The 22,653-nt window shown below is 36.9% G+C and overlaps 1 protein-coding gene across 1 annotated transcript in view; it reads right to left on the reverse strand.

The window, feature by feature from the left end:
• Positions 1–22,653, reverse strand: part of si:ch73-242m19.1 (uncharacterized) — a 162,280-nt gene that overhangs the window by 78,284 nt on the left and 61,343 nt on the right. Inside the window, exons 17-21 of the mRNA XM_051924103.1 lie at positions 19,985–20,185; positions 10,910–11,031; positions 7,635–7,863; positions 5,547–5,749; positions 4,096–4,251 (exon numbers count right to left, since the gene is read on the reverse strand). Coding sequence (XP_051780063.1) covers positions 4,096–4,251; positions 5,547–5,749; positions 7,635–7,863; positions 10,910–11,031; positions 19,985–20,185 — 911 coding nt within the window. The remainder of the gene's footprint in view (positions 1–4,095; positions 4,252–5,546; positions 5,750–7,634; positions 7,864–10,909; positions 11,032–19,984; positions 20,186–22,653) is intronic.

Here is a 22,653-nt window from a genome sequence, read left to right on the forward strand (position 1 = left end):
CTGATGCTCTGTGCAAGAAAGGACAGAGCCGACTATACTTCCTTAGAAGGCTGGCGTCCTTCAACATCTGCAATAAGATCCTGCAGATGTTCTATCAGACAGTTGTGGCGAGCGCCCACTTCTACACGGTGGTGTGCTGGGGAGGCAGCATTAAGAAGAAAGACGCCTCACGCCTGGACAAACTGGCGAGGAAGGCAGGCTCTATTGTTGGCATGGAGCTGGACAGTTTAACATCTGTGGCAGAGCGACGGGCGCTCAGCAGACTCCTATCAATTATGGAGAATCCACTGCATCCACTAAATAGTATCATCTCCAGACAGAACAGCAGCTTCAGCGACAGACTGCTGTCACTGTCCTGCTCCACTGACAGATTGAGGAGATCGTTCCTCCCCCAAACTATGCGACTCTTCAATTCCACCCGGGGGGGGGGTGGGGGGGTAAACGTTAACATTTAACATTATACAAAGTTATTGTCTGTTTTTTTTTTTACCTGCATTATTATCAATCTTTAATTTAATATTGTTTATTGTATCAGTATGCTGCTGCTGGAGAATGTGAATTTCCCATTGGGATTAATAAAGTATCTATCTATCTATCTATCTATCTATCTATCTATCTATCTATCTATCTATCTATCTATCTATCTATCTATCTAATACCAGATTAAAAAAGTGAAACAAGCATATCCCACCGACTACTTTAGAAGATGAGGCATATTTTAATGCTGCATTTCCATACTGTATATACAAATGTAGCAAATAAAATAAACACAAGAAAGCACATACCTTAATGCTATTTAAAATGCAATTAACAGGAGCATACCATGCGCTAAATTTTGCAGTTGAACTGAATCATTGTCATCTGGCTTATAGACTACATTCTTGCTTGATGAATTAACTACTGTGTGAAATCCCACTCACTCAAAGAAGCTGTTATTTCAGCAAACAGTGAATTACCAAGGCAAATACTATTAAACTGTTAATATTAATAATTTTTTTCTTCTTACTAACATAAAATAATACTAAATATATATTCCATAGTTACTTAATTGCTGTTCTTTCAATGAGAACAAAACACTTTCTAATAAATCTGTTCCAGTCTGTTTCAAGAGTTCATTATATAACATGTGAAGCTTTGAAGTAAGGTTGATGTTTGAATGTTAATACTTGCTGATGAGAGAACCGGTAGAGTGACTGTATGCAATGCAAGTTAGAATTTCTCCGTGGCCGAAGGCATTTATCTGTACCCAAAATGTTATAGTCCAGTCAGGGCATTGCTGAAAATTGTTAACAGAGTAATATATGATCAGAATTCCTCACCCTCACTCTTTATGGAATGTTGATGTAAAGGCATAAAACATGACAAACTAATAGAAAGTGTCACGCTCTCAAACTCAAAAGTGTAACACATATGAAAAAGCAACACCATTCAAATTACTAAATTGATATCTCACTTACAACTGACTCAATTCAAGTTTTCCCTTTTTTTTTTTATGTACAGCTACTAGAGGACTAAACGGTTGAACATGGTAAGGTCTGCAACTACTGCATTAGAACAAATTTTGAAGTAATAACTGACAAGCACTTCTGTATGTTTTATACCTAATTGGCTAGACAAATTATGTCAAAACTTGAAATTGGGTAGAGAAAGGCACATATATGAGACAAGGAGAAAAATTACTGTCTACATTTGAGAAAGAGGTGCTAGTATGACTCTTAATGTTTTATGTTGGAAAAAATTAACTTTGGCTCATTAGCAGAGTTTTATCATCAAACAGATGGAGCATTATTGCCTTACAACCTGGTCTTTAAGAAATAAGTGTTCATGAATTTATGAATTAAAATGTCTATTTAGCCTTTCTAGGATTTTGCCTCTTATAAGTTTGAAAAATACCTCAGATGGGTAAGATCAGTAAAAGCCATCAAAGTAAAGTTAGCCCCTCTTTCACTGATAATCTAGTAGCTAACATCTCTCTGTGCAATGTCATTACTGCATTCTGAAGGCAAGCACTTCTGTGACAAGACTCAGAGAAGTTAAGAATTTGTATCTAGTGAATATTGGAAGATTAAAACACTTAACTGCTCTGCAAAGTTAACAGTCTGCACTCGATGTTTAAATGAAGGAGGTGATATGAACCTTTCTTTGAGAGCTTTGGATGCCACCTATGGATCATGTGACCGCTCACACTTTCCAGCTGAATTCTATGTCAGAACAGTGACACAGCTAAGTTCATTTTCCTAAATACTCTAGACATGCAAATTTCAGCCTATATGAAATAACATCTCTGGCACTCACCCCTTGAAATGGGAGTACACCCATAAGAATCTTTTTAAGTTGATAGAAGAAAAGAAGGCTGTTTTATTTTCTTGTTTTTTATTTATTTTTGTGTGTGTCTTTCGTTTACTAGTTCAAAGACAAAATGTTCCCTTATACTGCTAGTACTCCAGGTAGAGGTGGGGACTTGTACCTGAACAACCTCAGGCAGATGGGCTAACTTTTCAGAAATGTGTGGACTACAAAATACTTTGAAAAGAAATGTCCAAAAAATAATGTTCATTTGAAATGTACTTAAACTACTTTTCAAATGAAATATTTTCCTGCTTAGTTTCTGCCATTGTATGAATCTGAATAGTTTTAGGGACTAGTTTCACAAATATGTAAAGAAAAGCACAATGATCACATTCTGAAGGTGTTAAACAAATGACAGAGTGTGAAGCATGTGCGATTAGGGGAAATCTTCAAGGCTCTGGTAAGGTGAGCCATGCCTTACCAAAAAGAGAGGGGTCACTGTTTGTAATACCTTTTCCTTTTCTCACCTGCAGTTTAGAGACTCGCCAGTCGGATAATGAGAGACCTCATGTTGCTTCCCTCAACAATGACCCCACCCCTTCTGGCTTACTCTAAATAAACCCAGAGGCCTTCCGGAAGTGGGTGTTCATTCAGGACGCACATCTGATGAAGACAGGCAACCCAACATTGAATCAACTATTTTAATTTATTAATAGCAAATTGCTCTATTTCTCACCAACATGTGGCTTTTTCTTTTGAATCTGTATTTCAACCACCATTAAATGGGTTGCTATTCTCATACCTCAACTGTTTGTTTTGATCCCTTAATTTTATTTCTATATTATTCTATTTAGTAATTGATATTAACAATTTAAAAATTAAGTATACTTCAGTAATTATATGTGAATATTGTTTACAATGATGTCTAACCATTAAAAAATAATTGGGCAGCATAGCAATGTGGTGATTGGCACTGCTGTCTCACAGCTCCAGAGTTTTGGGTTCAGATTCTGACACAGACGTCGTCTGTGTGGACCCTGCATTTCTTTTCTCTGGGTGTTCTCCTTTCATATCCCAAAGACAGGGGGGTTAGGAAGACTGGTATGAGAGAACCATGTGAATGGGTTAGTTCCTGCCTAGCACCTCATATATCTTGTGTCACATGTGTATCAGAGGGTCACCTTACAGGCTCATCCGAGGTATGCAATAACCATCCCAGAATAATGAAGGGGCAAGGTCACTAATGACATTGTCTCTTTTTCTGTATACAGCTCTGAGAAGATAGCTAATGAGGGCAACTGGCTGGGCCCCTTCCAGTCAGAGGACTATAAATTGGAGGTGATCCCAGACGGTAGCATTTCATTTGGATGTAGATCCACCACAGAACGAAGCTACACCCCAGACTGACTGCTCATATGAGCTTCTGTTTATTTAGAGGAGTGACTGCAGCCTTACTATTTCTTTGCTTATCTGTTCCATTGATCACTATTTTTTGTTGCTGAAACCATTATTAAAAGGGACAATCTGGTTGGCATCACAACATTTATTCTTTGGACTCATGTTGTACGTCGCTCAGTCACCCTGGGATAAGTTCTAGTCCTCATCCAATGCTGTATGAGAAAAGGCAGTTTCAGAAAATGAAAGATCAAAAAATTATCAGATATACTCTCTAGTTTAATGTAGCAGTAAAATGGCTTTGAAAGATAAAAACAAAGCAAGCAGTTTTCATAAAAAGTTTGTGACTATTGCCACTGCAATTATTTTAAAACAGTTCCAGAATTGCAGTGAATATGTTTTCTTACTAACCTGTCCACACTGCTGTCATCTTCCAGCAAAGCAGTGATGAAAACTGGAGGGGGCTGATCTGCTTTATCTTTGTGAGATGCAAACTCAAACTGCACAGGGCGCAGGTACAGATGAAATTCATCAAACCCCATCTCAGCAGCAAAAATTTTGTACAGTCTAAAAAACCAGAACATTATTAAGTAAATGTTTTGAAAATTCAACAGTTCATAAAATTAAAACAAAAATGTGTTAATGGAAATTAAAAAAACACATGTCTGCTGTTAACTGAAAACTAGTAGGCTGATCTGTGGTTGCCTAACTTGCACATTTCTGACTATCCCTAGAAATACACATCAAATAAGTTTCTGAAATTTATATTATACCACAAATTGAAAAAAAAAAAATTTAAATAAGCTTTGGCACATTCTGTGCTTTCCCTATAAATTTTCTGTTGTGTAGATTTAATGCATTATTTTTTGAGCTTACCATGTTCATAACCATACTGCAAGAAAAGTAGATTAATATGCAATATATTTTCTAAATAATTATCCCGACATATTATAATAAAGTTCAAGATGAAAAGTGTTTCCAACAGCTTCAGCACAATTACTTAATATTTTAACATACTGTATATCAGACTCCATAAAAAGAACTTAGATGTCTTTCTCCTCCCAGCGAGTGGGAGGAATTAGAAAATAATGCTGATGTAAGAAACTTTCATTGACAGAGTAAAAGTTATTTTTTAATAAACATTATAATAACATGAAAACATAACCTCATTTTCTTAATATTTTCAAAAATTGCTCTACCACCATTATTTTGCACAAAATCATGGCTACTAAAAAAATAAATAATAAATTAAGAAGAAATGTTCACTGGGTGGCATGGTGGCGTGGTGGTAGCACTGCTGCCTCGCAGTTAGGAGACCTGGGTTCACTTCCCGGGTCCTCCCTGCATGGAGTTTGCATGTTCTCCCTGTGTCTGCATGGGTTTCCTCTGGGTGCTCCGGTTTCCTCCCACATTCCAAAGACATCCAGCTTAGGTGCATTGGCGATCCTAAATTGTGCTTGGTGTGTGGGTGTGTGTGCCCTGTGGTGGGCTGGCGCCCTGCCCAGGGTTTGTTTCCTGCCTTGTGCCCTGTGTTGGCTGGGATTGGGTCCCGTGACCCTGTAGTTAGGATATAGCGGGTTGGATAATGGATGGATGGATGGAAATGTTCACTTCTTCTATATAACAATTTTCAAAACTCTCAGTCCACATTGGAAGCATGGTCCAAATATTGCCATGTTTGTCACTGTATAAAGTAAGTAACATGAAATACACATGTAGCTTGCATTTACCTGACAAAGACAATTCATCATTATTCTAATTATGTATAAATAAAACAGCTATTGGGTTCAATCCGGCCCAAAAATCTGTAAGTATCAATAATATAATGGCATAACTATAATCCTTGCAAAGCAGCCACTCACTGAGCCAAATGTGCAGTTTCAGACGAGGCCTCTATTAAACGGTGTCGGATTGTTACAAGTTCCAACAGTCGGCAGAGGATGTCCATGGTGAAAGCCTGCTTTTCTTTACCTTGCTTGTTCCCATCCTCTTCGGCTGAATCGAGGACACAAAATGCAATATCTCTAACAAAAAATGGGTCTTCAAAAAGAGTATCCGAGAACAACTGAAAATGAATAATAAACTGTGCGATTAATACGTGAGATGCAGACACAATGGTATAAATTTCATTTAAGCCTTTTTTACTTTGTCCAAAACAATTGCTAAAATAAAGAAAGAACACATTAATGTTTTATTGCTTCAGCCCCTTATATACTGTATTGTTAAAAATATATTAAAAAACAATGTTTATGTTTATGAAGTCTTCCTTATTTGAAAGTTCTAAGAACATGTCACAGCGACTGTAGGTAGAACTTCGATAATTAAACCATGTAACCTCTTAATTTCTATTTACTCAAAGTAAAAAAATTTAACGACTTTGGCCTTTCCACATATTGTAGTCTTATGAAGCATTAATAAGTATTTTGTACAGCTCTGATAATGATGATGCACTAAGTAAGTACAACTTAATATTACAGTTTCATCTTTCTCATCCAATTATTTACCATGCAATAGTATTTAATTGCAATGAAGATACAAATTTTGCACTAGTCATTGGTATATACTGCAAAAATGCAGTAAAAACAACTTACCATAAAAAGCTTCTGAAGGCAAAAAATAAAAATTTCCATTATGAATAAACAAATTCTCATAATTTGGAAAAAAAAAAACAAATTAGAGTGAACGCTGACTTTAACTGCTGTATATTTATACATAATTATTTTGCTTACTCTCTGTAACTCTTTTGGTTACTCTCTGTAATAAAAATGAGGTTTTATATGGTATATGATGATGACTGACATTTCAGAAAACTTTTTTTTTAAATTGCACATATATGAATTTGAAAATTACTTTATAGGATTGTAGCTAGGATATGGTGCTGTATACACCAGTGACCTTACAGCTATGTTACCATGAACCTTGGGCACCTAGTAAGGTTATCTATAGCAAAATGATCACAGGAAGATGTTACACATTGTTGCTAGACAGAAGAAAATTCAGGTCTGTTCTGCTTAGCCTGTGTATGAAACGAGTGGGTGCTTTTAGAAAAATTCATGTTTAAAAAAATGTAAAAGATAAAGAACAACAGATTCCAAAATAAAAAAATATATAATATTCACATAAACAGCAGTTTACTTCTTGATGAAAACTTCCATATTTTCAAATGAGGGCTGTGCCTGCAAGCATTTATGACACTGAGGATAATGAATGAATGGAATGCACCTTCTTAAGGAAATAGAGAGATTAAATTCAAAATATTGCAAAGCGTGATGCAATAACAGATCAAAAGATAAAACATACTGTGAGGGGGTGTGCATCTTGCAGGAGGATACTAAGAACAATGGCACCACTACGTTAGTACAGAGCCATGTATATTTCTGCAAGAGATAAACCGCTGTGGCTTTTTTCCCCACTTGCTTTTTGGCAGTCAGGCATCCACTATGCACCTGTATCATTAGTAATATTTTTTTCAGAAACTGCATTATATGTTTATCTGGTAACAATGTACCTCATGTACTAGTACTACTTAAAAAATATTATTTAAAAAAATTTAAACTGTAAATGTACAGAATAAATGCATGCATTGTACTGCCTTCATGCACACATTACCATTTAAAATCTGAAATTATTATATATATTATATTATAAAAATGTATGACATTCCAAACTGAATATGTATGTTTTTATTTATGTTTTATAAGAAGACATTTAAAGTGATTTATTACACTTTTTATTATCTTTAATGGCTTGATAAGGAGCCCTACAAAAAGTGCTCATTTGAAGAATTCAAACAAATAAGACTTCACTTACTGGTAAAATTGTACTTGTTCCACATTCACTACTAGAATATTGAATTGGTAAAATTGTTTTTTGCAGTTTTACTGAGGAATGATAAAATCTACATTATCTTTAATTCATTCCTTCTTTGTTTCAAGTAAAACACAACTTACATCTTTTTGAATCTGTATACTGTAAGAATATCCAGGTGACTCCAGATTGTGTAGCTTCTCAAGAGCTACCTGCAAAAGTCGCTTCTCTAAGGCAACATTTGCACTGACTGAGACAGGTCTGTGAAACTGGCAGAGTTCATAGTATGCCTCACCGAGTGCCCTGAAAATAAGGGAAGCCAGGCCAAGGCTGGGATGAAATTCCAGAAGAAATACACTCTTCAAAGCTGGGCTGTCACACAAAGAAAACAAGGCAATTGGTGAGACTCGCTTTTAAAAAATGCTGCATTCACATGCATATTACACTGTAATTAATTAAACTAATACTGTATGTGGACTAATGAAATCATCATTTTGATTGAAAGTTAGTAATCCCCCCTGAGGTGGAGTAAACTGAAGTGCTGATGGTTATGGGAAATAATGATAACAGATGTAACAAGATGTCATTTGTGCTATATATTTTCATTCACAAAAATAAAAAAAGTTTTCATTTTTGTATGTGTGTGACAGTTCATTTGGTTGGGGATACCTCTAACAGGTCAGGAAGCAATACTGGTGAAAAACATCTTAAGAGGGAAAGCTGCACATTGACAGTTTGAGAGTACCTCTTACTGTATATACAATTATGAGAAAACAAGTACTATTTGGAGCAAACTATCATGCCATGCTAGAGGATGCCCTTGACTGGATCCACAGGGAAAACTGGAATAAGGCAGAGATCATGGCACATTATTAATGCCTCCCCCTACTAGAACATAATGAGAACAGAGTCAGGAGGAGAGATGGGGTGACAACTCAATAATAGGGGAAAGAAAGACCAAAGTGGAAAGAGAGACATAGACAATAATGAATTTGATAGGGCATCGTGCTTTTGGGGCACTTGTAAGTGGGAAAGATTACTTTAAATGACTGATTAATTTATTATACTTCATCATTTTAAGTAAGTCTCTTCATAGCAGCATGGAAAAAATACATTAATATACCTCAATAAAAACACAGAAAATATGTACATAATTGGACAGTCCTGTTTTGCTTACATACAGCTAAATTTTCAGCTATTTTGGTGGAAAAACAATCTATCTGAATGAAATGGATGTCAAAATTACCATGGGATCCTCGTCACAAACAACCTGATAAAAACTTAAAGGTCAGAACATTGAGACAGGAGTATGACTAGAAACAGAGTGTCTTTTGTGGATGTTTGGCAACTGTGGGGATGTAGCCTTGTCATGTTGAAAATAACTGATGCATACAAATGGCTGAATGGAGACCTTAGATTTTTAACAGCAATTGCAGCTTTGAGGTTCACTGTCTCCAGCTGCAGCCAAGAAGGAATGCTGCCAGAAAAGTCCCGGATGAGATTTAGGGGTTGGAATAAATATAAATAGAGGTGACAGTTTACAGGTATTAGAAATGTAGCTCCAAGTGTGATTAAAGGTTGAAGATGAAAATGTTGGTCTGGTATATAATAAAATAGGGTAGCATAAAGCCCTCTAAGCTAAGGTGCAGGCAGGTAAACTCAAAATGTGTTATTAAGACAAAACATACAAAGTGATGCTGTAATTTTGCTTTTGTATCTTTTTTAATTCCCCTTTACTCAATCATAAAAATACACTTTTATGAATATCTCCTACTAAAGCACAACAGGAAAAAAAGTTTCTGATTTTTTTTTAACTTACACTACTCATCTATTATTGCCTTTAACTGACATCTGGATAACCCAATTTTCAGTACCCAATATTGAAAAAATTCTATGAAAATGAGTATTGAGCTTGACTGCCAATTCTCACAATTTCTTCAATAGGTTTTTAAAATAAGACACTTCATCTCAAAAATATTCAGTGAAATATGGAATTATGCTCTCATACCTTTGCCAGGGTAAATGTGAAGAAGACAAATAAGATGTTCATATATTTTAGAAAAAAACAGACAGTATTTCAATTTACTCAAGTAAGTGTAGAAAATTGTTGAACAAGTCACATCTTATAAATACTTAATAATTCTGGCTGAAGACTAAAGTTAGGAAACCTCTCTTAAGTAAACTAAATGGTGACTTCTCTCTTTTAAAAATCTTTGTTTCCACTGTGATCTGTCCTTCAGACTGTTCTGTGTTTTGGAAAATGTCACGTTAAAAATAAAACTTGACTCCAGTGCAAAACTGAAGCAGTAAGCATAATGATTGTGATTGATCAAATGCGCGTGAAACTTCCACAGTATATGTTGGTCTTGCCCTTTTAAAACTTAGTCAAATCCTTAATGATCCACTCCATTCTTTGCATTACAGAATTATAGATTTTATTTTAGAAGCTTGATAAACTTCCTATGCACAATAAAAACAATGTAATAAAATAAATAAGTTTCTTCTTTCATCAGTTATGCCTTTTGTAAAGCAAAAGTGTAGCTAAAAAAGTAATAATACAGATTCCACACAAGTAGTACATAAGTAACATTCTTCTTTATATTTATAAAATTTTATAAGTATTTTCTTTTTTAATGTCTGGAATTGTTTTGCAACCCATATGTTCTACTAATCTTTCCTTTCAGGCAACAGAAAGTTACCTTGACCTTGTTATTTCATCATAAGCGGTTTGCAATTCCATGTAATAGTAGATTGTTACTATTTTTATTCTACTATGTTTATCTGGAATGATAAGCCAGTAACAGCAACTGATGCATGTTGCACAGTCACAAAAATTTTGAATTAGTCTCACAGCAATGTTTTGGAGTGAAATATTTATATTTATTTTCTATTGTCCTGTTTAGTGCTGTTGTGCTTTCTAGTTTTATGCATGGTCTTTGTGTATGCATACCACATTTGTAAGAAAATTGTAAAATGTAGGAAGTATGAGCATTAAACTATTATAGCCAACTATAAAAGCTTAGCTTTACTCAATAATCCTGTTTTACAATTCATTTCATAAGTAAAAGAAAAACTAAAAAAATGCTTTCAACACTTAATGTTTGCTCACCAATTGAGATCTGATTTTTTAAATTTGTAATCAATTTCAGTTTTAATATGTGAACAGAGGTGACTAAAAACCCATGTCTTGCATAGATGATTAGTTTCCATGTAAATGTTTTACACAACTAAAGCTGCCATACTATTCCTGAGCTGTTTCTAATCTGTTTGAAATTAATGAGTTCCAGTTCCTTCTGAGTGTGTAGTGTGGTTATGCTGTGTTCATGAGTGGAGCTTATATGGGGAGCTGAGGCAAAATAATTTATTTTAAATTTGACATATCATGAGTTTATTAGACATTTTTGGATAGTCAACTTACCAACTATTATTTACAGAAATTGGTTGTTTTGGGACAAAATTAGGTGGTAAGCCAAATTCATAAACACTGCATTTTTGACCATCTCTCCATATTTTTTGGAGGTACTGTCGCTGTTCATCAATCTGTCAAAAATAAACATACCTCTTAATTTAAACAATGACAGGGATACATTTTTCAATACTTAATATAAAGTGTGTCTGTAATTGACAACCGTAAATCTGCATTTTTTTAGACAATAAATAATGATTTGATCTGTTAGAATTATTTCAGGTTTCGTTTTAAAGAAATTTCTCTACATATACTCTGTCACATAGGAATTCACACATGGGATTTTCTTAACTGAAACCGCAAGAAAAAACCAAACCTAAGATCAGTATGCACAACTAAACGTCAAGAAACCAAAAATTTAATTAAAGATGCAGAGAAAAGAAGAACTGAACTTAAACAGAGTCTAAGTATAAGGAATATGGTATTTATATTCCTACTGCTACTTAAAATAGTTGCCACTGTACTGCAAATGACCCCAATACTGGAATGAATGAAGATGAAGTAGTCATTTATAGAGTATGTAAAATAAGTCATTATCACAAGTCAATCAGAAATCCAAAATGAAAACTAAACAAAGCACTGAAGAAATAATATTTATTCATTTAAGTAGTTTTTTTTAATATAAGTACTTCTTGAAAACAGTCACTTAAGTTGAAAGTTAGTTTAGGACATTTTCTTAGTGCAATACGAGTTACTTGGTCATGTCAGAATGCACTGTACTGAATTCAGCACACAATATGAAAAGTCTGCGCAGTCATATTGAGATTTCAGCTTTGTTTAATGTAAATATTGGAAAAAAAGACAAGCCATTTCAGATTTTTTTTAAGACCTGGGAAATAACTATATCTATATGTAAAAACTGCTAAGGGATGTGTCCATCTGTCATGTGATTACTTGTCAACCATCATAACTTGAACCTTACATTATATTTTCTGGTGAAGCATTTGGCTAGTGGCAACCTCCACAAAGTTATCAGGGTTCATGTCTTCTATAAGTGAACTGCTCAAGAAGATGACATGACAGAAAGGAAAAGTACTGTGGAAACATCTGTTGCCCATCAGGCACATTGTTGAGGCTGCTCATTGCCAAAAGAAGAACAGCAGCAACAAAGACAGACAATAGCCTACGTAAAGTGGCCTATGCTCCTGTTTTCATACCAAACTGTTTAATCATGATTGCAAACTACAGTGTTACAAAGTGCTATGTTATATTGTGAAAAAGAACTGCAGAAGCGCCATAAGTGAGCATCAAGCCAAACAAGGGAGGCACTTGCAGCCTGCATATAGTCATTCAGCAGCTATCTAATACTATGGCACATCGATATGCCACACATACTCTGCCATGCAGAATGCAAGAATGACAATGACAGAGAAATGTATGTCAATGAATGAGGAGATTGTCAAATACTCCCAACCTCCACCCATTTACAAACATTACTTTTACTTCCTTACTTCAATGTTTGTTTGAGGACCACCATTTGATTCAGCCTTCTCTGGATACAAACAGTTATCTCATGAGGTGCTGTGACAATGTCAAATAGTAATCATCTCAATGGTAATGGCACTTAATTGATTGCTACTTCACAGTGAATAATGATAGTGTAAAGCAGTTGTAAAAACAACAAGGTAAGAACATTTATATTTTTGCAGTACAGGTAAAATTCTGTTTCAACGAAATTTTCATTACAACGAAGTATTTTTATGGTTCAAATAGTTTCCCCATATGACACGAGTCTATAGAAATCTCATTACAACGAAGTATATTCAGCAGATACTTTCATTACAACGAGATGCCCAAAAGACATTGAAATGCCTGAATGATCATCCACAGAGCAGTCAGTTCTGTGGTCGCAGCTCAGTTGTGCACAACGATCCCCAAACAGAAACATTGTAAAAAAAATTTCTTTCTTTGAACTTTGCTCGTACTGTTTTTTTTGTTGTTTTTGTTTTCTGTGGTTTTCAGTGATACCTTTTGCTTATCGCTTGTCAACATTTGAAAAACATCCATTGGAATTTAACTCATTGTTACCCTCCTATAGAAACGGCAGACATGAAAAAATTATAACAGTTCATATTATAAACAAAAAATTTACATTTTTGCAGCTCTCGATTGCGGCAAAAAGAAAAAAAAACGTTGCCAGTGAATTCGGAATTTCACCATCAACACTGTCAACTTTCTTGAAAGACAAAGCAAAAGAAGAAGAAAAATCTCGGGATGCAAACGTATGCGAACTGCTGCATTTGAAGATGTCGAAAAAGCCGTTTTTATGTGGTTCAGTGGTGCTCGTTCAAGAAACATTCCTATTAATGCGGCACTCATTCAAGGAAATGTCAGGTTTCTAAACTCTCTTGGGACCTCCCCCAGCTGGACAACATGCCGAAGAGCATCCCGAAGTGCGATCACCACATCTGTGGAAGACTGTTTTATCTGTGGCTGGGGCACAGCAGGCTCACAGCTCTGCTGCGTCTCTCCGCCAAAGTAAACAGAAAAGATCTCGATGGGTGATGCAAGGAACAATTTAAATGTAGGTAACAGGATTACTTGGCCACTAACCTGGCCACAACCCTACCTGACTGCTGTGTCTGTTTATAGGAGAGTGGTAGACCCCGCTACAATAAATAACCCTGTTGTTCCTGTTTCAAGCTGAATAAAGCTGGTTTTGCTAAAGTCCTGAGACTCAGCCTCGTGTTTTGGGGTGTAAGGCAGGGACTTGCAGCGCGACCCCGATCTTTTAGGATTCGCTTCTGTGGCGCCTCACTGCACTGCTGTGAGCCTGCTGTTGCCCTGCCCCGGCAATGGACAAACAATCTTCCACAGATGCGGCAATTGTGCTTCGGTATGCACTTCAGCGTGACGTTCCCATTGGGTGTGGGGTGTGGGGTGTGGTGGGGGGGATCCCAAAAGAGTCCAGAAACCTCAAAATATGAATAACAAGAAAAGGATGATCCGGCTGATTATGGATGATTAATAACTGTGCTGCCCACAACATGCTTCCGCATTTAGATAATGTTCGCACTGAATTCCTCCCACCCAATTGCACGGCAGTGCTTCAGCCACTGAATTTGGGCATCATTCGCACCCTGAAAGTGTATTATCGCAAGGAAATGCTGAGAAAAATTCTCGTCAGCATAACTTGTAGACAGGAGGAGATTTAAATTAACGCGAAATAAGCTATTAAAATGATTGCAGACGCCTGGATGCAAGTTAAAGAAAGCACTATAGTGACAAATGCAGAATCTCATTACTACGAAATTTTCATTACAACAAAATATTTTTAGGTCCCTGGAAGTTCGTTGTAACGGAATTTTACCTGTATTTCTGTGTAAATGAAATATGCAGACCAAAATATTAAATGCGTAAGTTGACACTAATGGCTTTGTTGCTATAATAAGAAGTCAGTTTGTTCAGACTGCTGGTAACAGCACTGGCTATGCATATATTATTGGACCAGGGCAGGCAAATGTTTATGGAGCCAAGTTGTGATGAGAAGGTAATAGAAAACCAAGCAATTGTTGGCAGAAGAAATATAATAGCATGGCTTTCTGGCACAGTGGGATCCATCCATCCATTTTCCAACCCGCTGAATCCGAACACAGGGTCACGAGGGTCTGCTGGAGCCAATCCCAGCCAACACAGGGCACAAGGCAGGAACCAATCCTGGGCAGGGTGCCAACCCACCGCAGGACACACACAAACACACCCACACACCAAGCACACACTAGGGCCAATTTAGAATTGCCAATCCACCTAACCAGCATGTCTTTGGACTGTGGGAGGAAACCGGAGTGCCCGGAGGAAACCCACGCAGACACGGGGAGAACATGCAAACTCCACGCAGGGAGGAGCACAGTGGGATATGGAACTTATTTCTTTTATTTACTTTACTGGTCTACTATGTGTGCATTACAAATTTAATTACTATCATCTGTAATTGATAAGTAATATATCTTTTGTGGTCTGTGACTACATTATAAAACAGTCAAAATGTACAAAACATAAATATTCTTTGGTTCTTTGTATCTGTCTGCTACAAATGGCATGCTGACAAATCTTTTAAAAATCATGTGGCCTTATTTTATTGCTTTCTCTGTAAATGCCTTGATATTCAGATTATTCTTCCATTCATCTAATACTTATTGGGAGAAGTGAAGCAAACCAGGGTTCTGGTCCTGGATTTACATGGGTTTCCTCTGAGTGCTCCAGTTTCCTTCCACAGTCCAAAGATATGCAGGTTGGGTGGAGTGGTCACACTAAATTGGCCTGAGAGTGTTCACTCTGTGATGGACAGGTGCACTGTCCAGGGGGTTGCTCAAGCCTTGCACACTATGCTTGCCTCTATAAGCTCCAGTCCCTTGCAACAGTGCTCAGGGCTTAGAAAATGGTATAGTATGGCTATTGAGAAAACCCTGTTCTCATCAAAAATTTTCTGAAAGCATTGACTACAATAAACTCCACGCTCTTCACTATGTAAAGTGGTCTGAAGATTTTGCTTTTGTAATTTAGTTTGTTGAAATGTTCTGCAAAATAAATTATATCTACCAATAAGTAATGTGTAACCAACATTGATGAGGGAAGTAAACTATAATATAGTCATTTGGAATATACAGTGTACCTTTGTCATTGTGTTTTAGTTGATGGTGATAGACATACACCTTTTCATTTTTCTGCATTCTTCTTGCATAGGCGGAGCGGTGGCTCCGAGGATAGGGATTTGCACTGGCAATCGGAAAGTTGCCAGTTCGAATCCTGTAAACGCCAAAAGTGACTCTACTTCGTTGGGCCCTTGAGCAAGGCCCTTAACCTGCAATTGCTCCATCCTGGATATGACGTTAATCTGCATCCAGCCCTGCATGTAGGCCCTCCAACCAGCCACCATAAAAAGCCTCACACTGTTCCACTCCATCTGAACTAGTGTGGTGCTGAGGTGTCACCCAATGCATGGCTGCACTCGGGCCCTAATCTGGGATCCTGAGTTGGTTTGTCATGTGGTAGGTGCGGCAATGCGCTGTATCAGTGTGTGCTCCTAACCTCTCTCTTTCTTCTTTCATAAGATATGTTTACAAAGATCAGCAATTCAATAATTTTATAATGAATTCCTGTATATGCTTGTGACAATATTAAAAAAATTGCTGAACATAAAATTTTATTAGGCCACCTTGTGATTAATAGCTAGAAAGCATCTTAACATTGTGATAAAGGAACAGGTCAAGACAAAAGACATTAATTTATCACTTTTTACTGTATTTCAGTTGAAGAAATGTTTAACATTACCTAACATTACCGAATAGTAATCCATGGGTGATCCAGCTTACCGGATCCTCATTATTGAGGACCCGAGCAGCTGGACCAGGCCTAGAGGACACCCACATAACACCTGGCTGCAGCAGATAGATGGTCATTTCCAGAGGGTGGGACTGGACTACATGTCTGCTTGGGGGGTTGCCAACCAGGATCCTGAGCTGTTTCGTCGTGTGGTGGGTGCAGCAACGCGCTGTACATGCTCTCCAACCTGACCTGATCTGTTACTTAGACTTCCTAAACATCATATGAGCAGTAGACTGCATTTGTGCAAACAATCAATGGCACCACCAAGCGCTGTAGAGTCTGACTATGTAAAAAACAAATCATTCTGTAGCGTCGATGCACAGATAAGTCCTTTTAAATTATATAGACTTTTTGCAATTTGCCATTACTCCAGCAGCAGAAGCACCAGCTTTCTTTTTGTTTTGTGATTGTGCAATATGAGTTTGCATAGAAATCTGTATTCTAGTAATTCTGAAATATGTTCTTATAAATAATTTTCACTAGTTTTCAAATGTGCATCACACTGCTACAGAATGCATAATAGTTATGTGTTTGAAATTAGCAGATTTTCAATCAAATTGGACAATGCAAATGAAACTGTTTAAATTTTAAATCAAGCTATTAACATTGAATTATGCAAGGCACTAATTCAGAAACAAAATGTACTTATGCATAGGTCTGCTAGAAACTGCCACCTAGCCCCTCTTGCTTTGTGAATAGTGCATGGATTTCTTTTTTTGTTACTATTGATGAAGTACTACTTCTTGTTACTCATTCCGCACATATTGTACTCTAAACTGTGCATTTTGAGCTATAATAGATGTTAATGATCAGTTCTGCAGACTGCTCAATGTAAATATTGAGTGTTTGCACAATTGTAAATTGCCTAAACCCGTGTTGAGTTAATAAGAAACACTTTGCATTTGTGGATCTGATTGAGCTTTGACTGGAAATGAGTCTTATTCAAGACAGACTTCTGCAGCTAAGCGTGCATCATGGAACACTACACGGAGTGGCATGACGTAAGGACAAATATACTGAAGGAGATTTTTTATTAAGGAAAAAATATTTTAAAAGTATTTAAGGATAATATTTTCTGCATGAAAGAAAAGAAGATGCCTTTCATCTCTGGCTTTTTTGGAATTAGAGTCTAAGAGCGGAGAAATATTTAAACACTTACTTTTTATCGTTGAATTCTCTTTTTTTAATTTTTATTTAACAAATCTTGTAATATTAAATATGAACCTATATTTACAATTTGTACCTATGTGCTTTGTGGTGTGGAAGTGGTAATACATGTTTAATACTGGGTCATCAAAGAAATATGCATTTGTACAGTAAAAATAAGGCTAATACATTTTCTGAATACTGTTTTCTGAAGCACATTGCCTTTTACCATTTGAGACAAGGTTAAAATTCTGTCAATCATATTTTCTCTTTTTTTTAAATGAAGCAACACAAGTTGCTTGTATAGCTTTGAGTTGTCATGTAACTTGTACAGACATCTGTTTCGTACTGAATATGTATCATGTTTAGTATAAGTACCTGTGTGGTTTGGGGTGTTTAGCATCAACATATGTCTGTGGTATACAAAGCTGTTTTTTAACACACTTTTATATGATAAAAAAGAAAAAAATTAAGCTTTGTCCTCATGCCACAACAAGCCTGCTACATTCTGATTCACGGTTAGGCTCTTGTTTATTCCCTGGACTTAAGGGGCAGAAGCTCTTAATACATGCTACACATGCTTAATAAGCTCAAGCAGTTAAGAATATTTTTTAATAAGAACATGTTTTTTACCCTAACATAGATTTATCAGTTCACATATAATGCTGTCAAAAATCTGTCAAAAGGTTCAGAAGATGTTACTTGCAATAGCATAACAAGCTTTCATTAAAGCTCTTTGCTCAGAAAGAGAGTGCATTTAGCCAAAGCAACTAGTTTTGTATCTTTCAATGGGGTTCATAATCATTCAGTTATTGTTTTACTCTCATTTATCTAAGACTCTTCAAATAAGGACATCATACTCTGAATCTAAATTACATCATTTTAGAAAAGACAACCTAGCTGTAAGCTGAAGGAAAACAGGATGACATTTCATTTTACCTGCCTATAAAACAGAAGCAATGATGTTCAAATTGCATTTTTCTAAAAAGTTCTAAAAAAGATGCTTTTTTCCATGTGCCAGAGGTCGCCAGGATAGTTTGCAGCTCTCTATTAGATTGGTGGATCAGAAAATGTGTGTATCATAATAGAAAACACATTGTTGACAGAGTGACGGACTAATATAGAGGCTAGACAAGTACAGTATTTGCTTAAATTAAGGAATGGTAGAAAGGGATGTTAGTATGTTAGGAGCCACTCCAAGTCAGTGGAGGACAGAGTGGAGACCCCATACAGTGTATCAGGGCTCCCATAACTCGCTGGGAGGACAACCTGTCTGAACTCCATGTGTTCTTTTGTATGGTCAAGGCTTCTACATGACGAATGGGGTCATAAAAGTACTTATAAGGATCTACCCAGAATTAATCATTCATCTGGGCTTAAAAGCTCCTCCTGGCTATAGAAGAATAAACTTGGATTTAAGATATGAGTGATTGGCAAGGGCTTGAGAGGAAGAAAGGCCATGGTGTGGAGAGTATGTTTATTGTGAGCCAAGGAAAGTGAGCAGAGAATATTGTGCAAAGCAGCTGGGGGCAAGTGGACTTTCCATAGCATTTGTTAGTAATTGAGCACCTTATGCATAGATGATATGCATTCTCTCTGTCTTATTGTCCTTCTTTTCTCCTAAAGCCTGTCTTGTTTTTACACTTTTGACTTCCCTGAAATGTTGTGCAGTGATGACTCAAGAACAACCCATTCAGTTTTTAGAATGTATATATATGGGTAATACTACATTATTCAGTTTTTCAGATTGCTTTTGAAGAGATGATCATAAAAAGTAGTGCAGCTAAAGTATATTTAAATGATAACATCCTCTGTTTTTCTTTGTTGACTAGATCTAAAAACAAATGTAGCTGAAAGTTACTTTATGATTTTTTTTATTTCTTCCATCTGTCCTGCAGACCTGGGTTTGAATCTCATATTCAGCTGTTGTCTGTGTGGAAGTCACATGTTTACATCCCCCATTTACATATATTCTGCTCCCGATTTACCACCACACTCCGGTACAGCGGCTGCAGAATAGCAGGCGCCACTCCAATCTGTTTTGTCAATCTCACAAATTATTAAGTTTAATAACAGTCATACAGGTAAGATGGCACTGCAGAATTAATCAAATAATATTATGTTGTATTTTTTGGCTCAGTGGCAAATGAAACTGCTTTACAGCTCCAAGGCAATGCTTTTTATCCTGGCCCATTAAACTGTTTGTGCGGGATTGGCATGTTCTCCCTGAATCTGCTTGGTTTGCCTCAGGGTTCCCTAGTTTCTCTTCCACATTCCAAAGACACGCAGTTTAGCTTAAAAGGTGACTTTAAATTACTCTGCTATAAGTGAATGTTTGTGTGTATGACTGACATCATGATTTAATGGCACTTCAATCAGGATTGATTTCTGCAAATGACAAAGTTATAGATTGAAAATTGACAGAATACAATGCAGGTACTTTCACAGATCTGGAACCACACATTTCTCTTAAATCTCTCCAAAAACACAGTAGCCTATAATTAAATAGTTGAAGCTACTAATTAAAGTCAATAAACAAAATTAACAGATTCTCACCTGCTTCGAGAGGATTTCCTGAATCAGCTGCTCTTGATATTGCAGGCATTCACATTCAGCCTCATACGTTGCAACAAAGTAACCAGAGTTGAAATCAAATCTGGGTCTCTTGTGTATGATGTCAGTTATAATCTGTGCCAAAGCAAATTGTTCTTCTGGATCGAACACATGCTGATAGGCTTCAAAATAGCAATCAACAAGCTGAAATTGATCATTATTATATTAATATATACTGTTTGCTCAATGTACAATACAGTAAACTTATGAATGGTATTCTTCTTTGGTTTATAAAGTAGTTGGTGACTGTGAATTATGTGCAGTACTGTGGATTTGTGCAGTAGTAACTAAACAAATACTTTAAAAAAAAAAAATGTATGGGATAAAGTTTATTTAGCATACCATTAAGGCATGGAATGGAAGATGACAACCACTTTTATTTCAAAATATAATAATGAATTTCTAATTTGAAATAATAATTGAAAAGTGCCACTTTCTGCCCATGAATAGGGAAAGGGAGAAAGGTCATGAAACCTTTATGGACAGTTTTAATAAAAACAATACAGTAATCCCTCGCTATATCGCGCTTCGACTTTCGCGGCTTCACTCTATCGCGGATTTTATATGTAAGCATATTTAAATGTATATCACTGATTTGTCACCGGTTCGTGGGTTTCAGTGGACAATGGGTCTTTTAATTTCAGTTGGTTTGCCCAGTTGATTTCAAACAAGGAACGCTATTGGCAGATGGCTGAGAAGCTACCCAATCAGAGCACGTATTATGTATTAAATAAAACTCCTCAAATATATTGTGATCACGGGCGCTGTTCGCACCCCTAGAGGATACGGCCACTCCTCAAAAAACGCTGAAAGACTACATTCACATTGCTCCCTTCCTTGTGATTGCTTTGTTGCGCAATATGTCTCCCGCACCGTGCTTCACATACTTAAAAGCTCAGACAGCACCTATTTATTTTTGATTGTTTGCTTTTCTCTCTCTCTCTCGCTCTGACATTCTCTGCTCCTGACGGAGGGGGTTTGAGCAGGGGGCTGTTCACGCCCCTAGAGGATACAGACGCTCATCTAAAAAATGCTGAAAGACTACCTTCACATTGCTCCCTTCCTTGCTGGGCTTATTTGCGGCTGTGTTGTCAAGCGATATGCTTCCCGCAAGGTGCTTTGCATACTTAAAAGCTCAAACAGCACCAATCGTTTTTTGATTGTTTGCTTTTCTCTCTCTCTCTCTCTCTGACATTCATACTTAAAAGCCCAAACAGCGCCTATTGATTTTTGATTGTTTGCTTTTCTCTCTCTCTCTCTCTCTGACATTCTCTTCTCCTGACGCGCACTCCTTTGAAGAGGAAGATATGTTTGCATTCTTTTAATTGTGAGACGGAACTGTCATCTCTGTCTAGTCATGGAGTACGTTTAAACTTCTGAAAAAGAGACAAATGTTTGTTTGCAGTGTTTGAATAAAGTTCCTGTCTCTCTACAACCTCCTGTGTTTCTGTGCAAATCTCTGACCCAAGCGTGACAATATAATATATATATATATAATATCATCTGAATCAGTCCCACTCCCATGTGGTGTCCCCCAGGGTTCCATTTTGGGGCCACTACTTTTTTCAATTTACATCCTGCCTTTAGGTGCAATTTTTAGAAAACATGCAATCTCGTATCACCTATATGCTGATGACTGCCAAATTTATTTCTCCCTCAAGTCAACTGACTCCACTAAACCTCTTCTCAACTGCTTATCTGACATTAAGGACTGGCTGGCTGTAAACTTCCTTCACCTGAACGATTCAAAAACCGAGGTCATTGTTTTTAGTCCCGACCGCAAACAGACCCTACCCCTTGACCTCGACTTTCTTCCCATTCCAGTAACTTCGTCTGTTTCCAATCTTGGAATCAAAATGGATATGGTCCTGAAAATGGATGCTCAAGTCAACAGCACAGTAAAATCCTGCTTTTTCCATCTCAGGCGATTTGCCAAACTCAAACCAATTCTGCCTTACCACCTCCTGGAATCAGTAATCCATGCATTCATTACGTCCCGGCTCGACTATTCTAATTCCTGCCTATATGGTATTAGTAAAGCCACTCTTTCGAGACTCCAACTGGTTCAAAATGCGGCTGCAAGGCTTTTAACTGGAAGCAGCAGAAGCCAACACATTACACCGATTTTAAAAACCCTACACTGGCTGCCGGTTAGCTTCAGAATTGATTTTAAGATACTCCTCTTAACCTATAAGGCACTAAATGGTCTAGCCCCTGCCTACTTGAGTGTCTTGCTCCATCGTCACAATCCCCCTCGTGTTCTTAGATCCGCAGATCAGCTGCTCCTAACCGTTCCCAAGGCACATTTTAAAGCTCGTGGTGAAAGGGCTTTTTCTGTCTGTGCACCCAAGCTCTGGAACTCCTTACCTTTAGTGGTTAGGCAAGCCACTTCAGTCACCACATTCAAATCACACCTAAAAACGCACTTCTTCACATTGGCTTTTAATTCTTAACCTGTCTTATTCCCACTTGCTTTTTGCTATTTCTCTGTTTTATTGGGTCCCCTGACCTGTTTTTTTTAGTGTCTCTGTTTTAATTCTCTCTTAATGTTTGTTTTTAATATTTTGCTTTTAGTCTTGCTTGTTTCAACTGTACAGCGCTTCGGTCAGTTG

Source organism: Erpetoichthys calabaricus, chromosome 3 (genome assembly GCF_900747795.2).
Source record: "Erpetoichthys calabaricus chromosome 3, fErpCal1.3, whole genome shotgun sequence".
In the NCBI taxonomy this organism is placed as follows: Eukaryota; Metazoa; Chordata; class Cladistia; order Polypteriformes; family Polypteridae; genus Erpetoichthys; species Erpetoichthys calabaricus.